General features: G+C 39.1%; 1 protein-coding gene across 7 annotated transcripts in view; it reads left to right on the top strand.

The window, feature by feature from the left end:
* The first annotated feature begins 764 nt into the window (after window positions 1–764).
* Window positions 765–9918, top strand: part of LOC143878877 (lon protease homolog 2, peroxisomal-like) — a 31323-nt gene continuing 22169 nt past the window's right edge. For 3 of the 7 annotated variants that reach the window (XM_077381114.1, XM_077381109.1, XM_077381106.1), the window contains exons 1-4: window positions 768–1103; window positions 6978–7099; window positions 7666–7867; window positions 7962–8168. In XM_077381114.1, the coding sequence (XP_077237229.1) occupies window positions 7059–7099; window positions 7666–7867; window positions 7962–8168 (450 nt within the window). In that variant the 5' untranslated portion in view covers window positions 768–1103; window positions 6978–7058. Of the gene's footprint in view, window positions 1104–6977; window positions 7100–7665; window positions 7868–7961; window positions 8169–9918 lie in introns of all 7 variants that reach the window. The other 4 variants (XM_077381097.1, XM_077381101.1, XM_077381093.1 and 1 more) reach the window with 2 other exon arrangements.

Genomic DNA, 9918 nt, shown 5'->3' with positions numbered 1-9918 from the left:
CCATCATTGGATGATCTTAACAATTCAACTTGGGATGTGGATGACTAAAAGTATTAGAAATGGTCAAAATTCAAGCCCTTCAATTGGATGGTTAGATGACATTTCCAGAGCTTATGCCCTCTTCACGAAAGGCTTGTGATCCGGATCGTGATCACGTTAAAATTAGGGGTGCAACTCGGGTCGGGGTGGATAGGGTTGAGGCCAACCCGCCTCAACCCGACCCGACCCGAGGAACCCAGTTTTCCAACCTAGCGAGGTTAAACTTGACCCAACCCGAGTTTTTAAGCCTACCAAATCTTTTTTTTTTTTTTTGTTGATAAAAACTGCTGGTTTTCACTTGGGTGGGGTTGCCCAAACCCTCAAACGACCGGAACTCAACTCTTGTTGGGAAAACTCGACCCGTACCCGACCCGACCTTTTTTTTACACGAGTTGCACACTCGCACCCCTAGTTAAAAGGGCAGTGATAAATCGACCCCCCAAAATGATAAATAGGCTCCCATGTGTCTATCTCTCTCCTCTTTCTCTCTCTAATCCAGAGGAGAGAGAAAGACACATGGGGAGTCGATTTATCACTCCCCAGTTAAAATCGGTGGGCCCAATAAAAATGCGTCTTACCAACGTTATGAGGGAAGTATCTATAATCCCGCCGTTTTATTTCTTTTTTCTTTTTCCTCAATGTTTTGAGAATTTTACAAATGTGAAATTACACCTGCTTCTCAAAACAGGTATGAAATTACCATTTATACCTAGCCATTCACATTTACTTTCCACCTCTGTCTCTCATATTTCAAACCTAATCGGAGAAAGTGTCTCTCATATTTCAACCCTAATCGGAGAAATTATCACTCGAAAACAAGAGGTCTAAAGAGGTTTTTTTTTCTCCATTTGCTGCACAGAGAGAAGTGCTATTCTCTTTCCATGGACTTCTCAATCACAAATTCAAAGACCTCGGTTCTCTTCCCATCCAACCCTCGTCCTGAATACGTTCATCGATTGCTTGGTTTGGCATCTCCAAACTCCGTCTCCTTCTCTAAATCTCGGTATTGGAGACTTTTGCATAAAAAACTGGGGAGATTCAAGGCGAAATGAGAATCCCCCAAGGTTTTCTTTTTCTCTTTTTGGATTTTGCTTTCTTTCATTTTCCCTTTTGTTCATGAGCTTAGCTCTTCTTCTTTAATGCGCAGGCTGTCCCAGGAGACGATAAACGCTTGATTATACCTGAGTTTGCTGCTGAGTTGCCCTATGTAATTCTCCTACATTTACATTTTCCATATAATTTGCTTTCTACTCGTATGCCTTTTGAGTTTTTTTTATATTATTTCATTTGTGGAGTTAAGCGTCCGGATCGTTGAAAGTAGAAGCCCCTGAAATGGGTTTTGATCATTTTTACTTGAGGTGGAGATGACATATATTTTTTTTTTGGGCCTATATATACATCGCATACATGAGGAGCTCCCTTTAGTGAAGACTTCCCATCTTCTCTACTCCTTTTCTTCCTCTATCTAACCCTAACTCCATTTTTATCATGGCATCAGAGCCAAAGGGCTGATCCAAGGATAGAAGAAGAGTCTACTCACTTCACGCCATTCTCTCTCTTCCGTATCTCTCTCGTCTCTTATTCTCTCTTTTTAATCTCGTATTCTCTCGTTTGGGTTACGGTATGAAGTGTTGTCTATTGTTGTCTTCTATGTTTTCCTTGTCGTCTTCTTCAAAGCGCACACCATGCGCCAAGTGTTTGATGAAATGTCCGAGAGAAGTGTAGTGCCTCGTTTTCTTCCTTTTCGTTGCAGTCCTTCAACTTGAGGGGAGTGTTTTCATGTTTTTCTTGGAGTTGTTCCTTTCTGTTGAGGTTGTCTTTTTCTTCGTATTGTCTTCTTGGGGGAGTGTTGCTATGTTGTCTTTTCTTAAGGGAGAGTGTTATCGTCTTCTCTTTATGATCTTCGTCCGTCTCTTTGGTGGTTGTTGTCGTCTTCCTTTTTGTCTTTTCTTGTCTTGTCCGGGCTCATGTAGTCTTGCCCGAAGGGGAATGTTGTATTCTCGTTATGTTCTTCGTCATATGTTTTCTTTTGGCGTAGTTTTACGCATTAGTTTCCATCTTTATGCCTTATCTCTTTGTGTTGTCCGGTTTTATGCCTTATCTCTCTTATAGGCGTGCATGGGCTTCGTTTTTCCGTCGACCTCTTTTTTCTAGGCTATGGTGTCTCCATCGTTGGTCGGCTCTTTTATAGGTGACAACTTCGTTTTCCCTTATCTCTCTTACAGGCGTGCATGTGCTTCGTTTTCTCGTCGACCTCTTTTTCTGGGCTATGGTGTCTCCATCGTTGGTCGGCTCTTTTATAGGTGACAACTTCGTTTTCCCGTTGATCTTCTTTTCCGGGCGATGGTATCTCCATCGTTGGCCTGCTCTTTTATAGGTGACGACTTCGTTTTCCCGTCGACCTCTCTTATTTTTTTCGACGATGATGTCCCCATCATTGGTCGGCTCTCTTACAGGCATCAATTTTGTTTTTCCTTCGATCTCTCTTTTCTGGGCGATGGTGTCCCCATCTTTAGTCGGTTCTTTTACAGGTGACGAGTTCATTTTTTTCGTCGACCTTCTTTCCGGACGGTGGTTTCCTCATCGTTGGTCGGATCTGTTTAGGCGACGGTTTCCCCGTCGACCTCTCTTCAGGCGACGATGTTTATGCCGTCGACCTTGTCACCAGACGATGGTTTCCCCATTGTTGGTTGGTTATCCTGTTTCTCTTCTTATCTTTAGGCGACGGTTTCTCCGTCGCCTTGTCTCCGATGGTTTTCTCATCAGTGGTTATCTTCTGTTGGCGTGGTGCTGCTTTGCCGTTTCTTATGTGCGCACCTTTTGTGTGCCTATTTTACTCGATCAATTGCTGCTATTTCTCTGCCGAGGTCTTACTGTTCGATCCTTCGTGGTTTGCAGATGTATTTACCTGGCTCTCATTCAGGGGGAGGTAGGGGTGGTTATTCGGTTATAACTGAACCGAAATAACCGAAACCGAACCGATTAAAAATTCGGTTGGGAGAAAAAGAGGGAAAAAAGCAAAATCTTGGTTTTGATCAGAGGGCTAGGATCATCCAATCGAAATGATTTTTTGAGCACAACCTAATTAAGTTGTGATCAATCAAATGGATGGTTTTGATCATCCTACGGAGTGCCCATATAGCATTTTTTTTTTTGAAAAAATAATGGTTTTTATCATAATTTCGGTTAACCGGATTTTTTTTTGAGATAACCGAAACCGAATAACCGAATTCCCAAAAAAAAAAAAACCAAAACCGAACTGAAAAGGAAAAAAACCGAACCGAACCAACTGAACTAAATCGGTTCAGTTCGGTTATTCGGTTTTAACCGAATAATGAACACCCCTAGGGGGAGGTCCTGTTTTTTATCACTCTCGCCTTCACGCTTATTCAGGGGGAGCTGCTTTGTTTCTTATGGCCGTCGATCTCGCTACCATACTCTTGGCCTTTGCTGTCTTTTTGTCATGTTTTCATTATATATTTATCACACCAGCTTGAGGATGAGTGTTATATGAAGCTGGATGTGTATGAGCTTATTGTAATTTTTGATGTATGGTCCTTTTTGTTGTATTTTTAGTTGTTTGTTGTAGTTCTTTGTAGCAAGCTGGAGTTTCATAGTATATACACTCCAGCTTGAGGGGGAGTGTTGAATAACATGTAAGGGTAGTTTAGGTATTACTGGTAGTGTTAGGGGTATTGTAGCCTTTGTACATTGGATGCCCTATTTGGGCCTATATATACCATTGTATTCATGAGGAGCTCCCTTTAGTGGAGACTTCACATCTTCTCTACTCTTCTTTTTCTTCTTTCTAACCCTAGCTCCATTTATATTTCTAACATTAAATTATAATACATTCTAGAGTACAGAATACCTGCCCAATCCTTAGAAAAGAGTCAAAAGAGGGGGGGAAAGGGGGCTGGAACACCCCTTGGACACAAAAACCAAACATAAGTTTAGGATCAAATTAAGCAAATTAGAACTAAAGAAGAGGAACACAAGCTGATTGGATTCAAATGATGGGACCTATGTGGCACAAATCACCTTTCAAGCCAGCTTTCTTTGTCATTTCAACAGAAACTGATGACTTCAATAGTGAGAATGAGATTTTAGTTGCTATCAAAATCTAGAAATGCAATTATCTCTAATTATGTTCTGGCTACTATGTTACCATCGATATGATTGTCAAAATCTAAGAATCTATTATCTGTCAGTAGGTTTGTTTTATCACAGAGCTTATTAAGTAATACCTTTTTCTTTGAAATCGTGAATCTGGAATTAGGCAGAGCAGATATTGTTGGTTTTGGGCAAGTTTTATCACTTATAGACTGATGCATATTCTTTCTATTTTGCTCTGTTTCGGTCTGAGCCTTATACCCTAGCAATTATGAAATAAAGTTCACAAACATTGTTTCTTTTTTAGTAAGTGATAACCTATCAAATGGAAAGGCATATAGAAATTAGTCTCACAACACCATCCCTGCCTAGAGAGTTTGTCATCCAATTGGCTCCTCTTAAAATACTCTAAAAAGATGGATCAAAACCTCTACTCAACTCTTGATTCTCTGCAGTAATATGGGTGATTTAGGCTCGGGCTTCTTAATTTAGCTCAAGCAATCGCATTTGAGGAAGCAAAATCAAATCACAATGAGATCCTGAGCCCAATAAGGACAAGAAAAAACCATCACCCCTTTTCTTCTTTCATTCGTAAAAAGCCATCCCTCCCGTTATTGGTGGGCCCAGATTGCCAGAAGAGCTATCATTGAAATTGAGTTTTAAGGGGTCATATCGCAAGGAAACTCATCTCCGCGCTGCTCTATCCAGTCTAGACCCACCAAGTTATTTCCTTTCATGCTTGATGATAAACTTGCATTGAGATGCCTCAAAATCTATGTTGTATCAGTGCGAGTACGAGTGTCGGAATCTGACACGGATATCACATGTCTTATTCAACAAAAGTCAAAAACAAAGATTTGTTTGGCAGAATATTTTAATCAATTCTCAAAATTTAGTTTCTTTACATAATAACATTGTTATAATCTTCAATGTTGTTATGTTGGCTTTATTTTCCGTTTGTAATCTTCAAGGACCACCTCGGTTCTTTCGTTAATGTATCTTTTTTATTGCCGTCTCAAAAAAAAAAAACAAGTAATATATTAAAATTTTAAATAGATTACGTAAATATAATTTTTTTTCCATATAAAAACTTACTCTTAGGTTGGGTAAAACTGAAAACATGTGGTAATTGTAAAGTTGAAGTAGTAATATTCAAAAGAAAAACATATAAAGAGATCTAAAAGTGTTGCAAAAATGCAAAGAATCCTGAAATATTGGAATCCGACATGTGTCGAACAGGGGCACTTAGCCTATTCAAAAGAATCTGTGTACCATGGCCCACAATTCTTGTTGAGGTCACTAATTCAAACCTACATTTCCCATCAAAAGAAGACACTCCATATTGAATGATGATGCAAATCCAGAGTTTGGTGGGTTTTTTGGAAGAGAAGGAAAGAGAAAAATTAAAGGAAGTGAGGGAGGACTGATACTCCCTTATAGAGAGAAAGAGAGAGGTTTGGCAACCACGCTTAGTTATAAACTCAATTTTATTCAATCATATCATAGTAGCTAAAGGCCACATGCCTTTACAATTTTATATACTTCAAACACCACAAAATTCATGTTTAGGGGAGGATTAAGAGTCCTAAACCTCTCCCAAATCAAGTTGTAAACCCTAATTTCTACCTCTACTAAGACTTTTCAACTTACGTGTATTTTTTCATGGACTTTCCTTCTTAAAAAAATTCTTAACACAAGGACTCCCATTTTCGACCAATAATGCAAGACAAGTGACAAATGATTGTCAACTTCTAATGACTTAATGACTCTACATGGACTCTATCTAATCCTAGACTTCAAACCCTGTCAAGTCACACAAATACAAAGACTCCTTTATGCTGCAACATGGGCCCTTGTGGTCACTTAACAACTTAGGTAATTCATTACAAATAACTTTAATGCCCCTATCGCTTACGAATTTCATAATAAACATTTGGGCCACATTTTAAGCACCTACAACTTAAAAAAAACAAGTATTATTAGTGGGAAAGTCCGTGATGCCCATCCTATAACTTAAGAGACTTAAAAGACACCTAGACAACACTTAACAATAATTAGAATATGGACCCTAGAATGGTCCCCATCAATTGACAGGTTGCATATTTTTGCATGAAAACTGTTATTTGAAGATCTATACCAGCCCTCATGCTGACCCTCAAGGTTTGTCCGTCTCAGATGTACCATGCTTTGCATCCATGAAATATTCCTTTTTTTACCTTGGAGTAAACAATAACAAAATCCTAATCTTAAATAACAACAAAATGGTGGAAACGATCCAATTTTATTACCACACCAAAATGGTAAGTAAGCTGGGATCGAACCTGTGACCTCAAGGTTGAGAAACAAAGTGTCAATCATTGAGCTACATGCCCAACCCCAATGCAAACTTTCCTTGGGATGGAGAAAACAGGAGATCTGGATCATAGCCAGATGAATGGAAAATGTGGTAGCTCCAAATAAAAAATTGGTAAATAGAAAATGCGGCAGATCTGAATAATCACCGTGAGAAACTTGACGGCGTGTCTCCAATTGTTGTCTAAATCAGTCTGTTCTTAAGAGCTTCATGTTGGTTGCTTTCTGGTTATTCCAATTTTTACCATCTTGAATGTGCTTTTAATACTGGGATATATTATTACCGGGATATACTTATCTTTCTTCTTATGCATACTAGTGATTTTCAAATGTTGTCTTTGGTTGCACCATCTCATCTTGATTGAGAGAAACATCTACTGAAGAACTTGTGCATATGCTGCCATTATATTTATTTTGTATTTTACCTGAATTTGAGATCTTATATACTTTGTTTTATATGTAAAACTTTTCAGACGAGGACTTTAAAAGAGGAGCTTGGTGACAATGATGAGAATGGTGTGGCTGCCTTAGAAATAAAGATACAAGGTGCCGGAATGCCTACAAATGTTCAGAAGCAGGCATTAAGAGAATTGTGGTATGCTAGGTTACAAGTGCAGACAAAAGTCTTACCTACCAATCTTAAGAAAATGATGTACGGCCTGCAATTTGAAAACTAGACATAGTTGATACTGGCATGGCAATCAGGGATAGGCTAGCATTCTGCCAACAAAATTTGGGGAAAAATGCCCGTCTTTTGATTTTACTAAACAAATGTTTACTATGTCCAACTCTATCTCTTCCACCATCTTTCTTCTTCTCCATTTTCTTCATCTTAATCCCGTTACAAGGATTTTTTGGCTCTAACCCTCTTTAAGCTGCAGCAAATCACTTTTGATCTCGGTGTTTCAGGCAGCTGGAAAACCCCCTGTGGCAGAGATGAGATGATGAACGTAACAACCATAATACGAAAAATTTTATTATCATAAAAAAAAATACTAGGGCTTTTGGTTCAAAAAATGTTGATGGACATTGTTACATGTTTGTTCTGTGATGTTAATGTGGATATGTGTTGCAACATCAAATGATCGAGAAACTATATGAATTGCATAATTTCAAGGTCCTGCAGACTTGTAGTTCCTCACCTGAATTCTTTATTTTCAGGCTACTGAGAAAAATGCAACCACAGCAACCTGAATATAGTAGTTCTCATGCCTACCTGGAACTTCTTGCGGATCTCCCTTGGCAGAAGGCCAGTGAAGAAAAGGAGCTGGATCTAAGAGCTGCTGAGGAGCGTCTTAACACTGACCACTATGGTTTAGTTAAAGTTAAGCAGCGGATTATGAAATATTTAGCTGTTCTCAAGGTTGTCTCTCTGCGCTATTTTTTATGTATCCATTCAGCCTATTTTTGGCATTCCAGTAGTACCTTTCTGCTTAATTCATTCTACTGGTGTGCAGCTTAAACCAGATGCCAGAGTTCCGGTGCTGCTCTTTGTTGGCCCGCCAGGTGTTGGGAAGACATCTTTGGCATCATCTATTGCTGCTGCCTTGGACCGAAAGTTTGTACGAATTTCTCTTAGTTGTGTCGAGGATAAGGCCGTTATTAGAGGGCATCAAAGGTCAGATATTGGAAGCCTGCCAGGGCGTCTTATTGAAGGATTAAAGGTTCGTATTAGATTTTGTACATTCATCGGTTCTATTGTTTTTATACCCAGGTAAATAGGCAATGCAAATATTCCACAGATTTATTACAGTTTCGACTTCATTCTTATTATGGTATGTCTTTATTACGGTCTTTCTGGATAATATTCATTTGTTTAGCTCATGGCCTTCCTTCTGGTAAAGGGTTTCTTTCATCTTTAAATTGTGCAATGGCAACTGGTGATGCAATTTACCAAGGTCTTCTGTCACTGGATTAAGCAATATTTTGCTCTAGCTACTGTTATAGATTTGCTCCTGCATCAGAACCCAGCTCCAATTTCTCTACTGATTTATTTTGTTAGTTGGTGGTTCTTTGAATGATGCCAAAATGTCTTTTTTGATAGCAATTGTTCACCGTCTTGATCCCTTGCCTCACAATGTTCACCCTTCATTTAATAACTCCTTGGTGGCCTTTTACATCCTTTCCAGTTTCTGTAGTTACACCCTCAATTTCACTAGCAATTTCTTTTCTTAGCATGGTCTCCATGAAAGAAACTACAACAGATTGTGCCAATTCCTTTGTAATATATATGAGAGAAGAGTTCCTACTCCCTAGTGTGGATAAGCGATCTACACCCTAGGCTTAAGATACAGTGGGGGCCATATTGTTTGGGTGATCCAAAGCATTCATTTGATGGGCCCTCACATAGATAGGGTGTGCCGAAAAATCAGCTCCACAGGACCATCCCAACCCTTCAATTTGTGGAGGTAAAAATGGACGTGTATAAAGCTTCAGAAATCTGTCCATTTTTTGCCTCCTCAGTTCGAAGGGTTGGGATGATCTTATGGAGCTGATTTTTTTGGCACACCCTATCTATGTGAGGGCCCATCAAATGAATGCTTTGGATCACCTAAACAATGTGCCCCCACTGTATTTTAAGCCTAGGGAGTAGATAAGTTATCTACTCTAGGGAGTATGAACCCTTCTCTCTCTCTCTCTCTCTCTATATATATATATATATATATATATATATATATATATATATATATATATATATATATATATATATAGGGAAACGGTTCGTGAGCTAGAGCTCATATAAGCTTATATGAGCTAGAGTGCTCAAACACATGGGTCCCACATTTTTTGGGGTGATCCAAAGCATTCATTTGGAAGGCCCTTTATATAAATAAGGTGTGTACCAAAAATAAGGTCCATTGGATCATCCTAACCCCTCCAAAAGTGGAGGGCAAAAATGGGCAGATTTGTCGACAAACAGTGTCTGTCCATTTTTCCCTCCACTTTTGGATGGGTTAGGATGATCCTATGGACTTGATTTTTGGTACACACCCTATCTATATAAAGGGCCTTCTAAATGAATGCTTTGGATCACCCCAAAAAATGTGGGACCCATGTGTTTGTGGAACTCTAGCTCTCATATAAGCTTCGTGAGCTCAAGCTCACGAACCGTTTTCCCTATATATATATATATATATATATATATATATATATATATATATATATATATATATGAGGAAAGTGTTCCGAAGCTATAGCTCAAAAACACATGTGGCCCCACATTTTTTGGGGGATCCAAAGCATTCATTTGGAAGGGCCTTCCATCGATAGGGTGTGTACCAAAAATCAGCCCTATAGGATCATCCTAACCCAATCAAAGTTGGAGTGGAAAATGGACAGACACTCTGTGTCCATGTTTCTGCCCATTTTTTCCCTCAACAGATGGCAGGGTTAGGATGATCCTATAGGGCTGAT

Source organism: Tasmannia lanceolata, unplaced genomic scaffold (genome assembly GCF_043159265.1).
Source record: "Tasmannia lanceolata isolate RefF3 unplaced genomic scaffold, GAP_Taslan_0.1 ptg000002l, whole genome shotgun sequence".
NCBI lineage: Eukaryota > Viridiplantae > Streptophyta > Magnoliopsida > Canellales > Winteraceae > Tasmannia > Tasmannia lanceolata.
The sequence above is the reverse complement of the archived record's forward strand: the minus strand, read 5'-3'. Positions and strand labels throughout refer to the sequence as shown.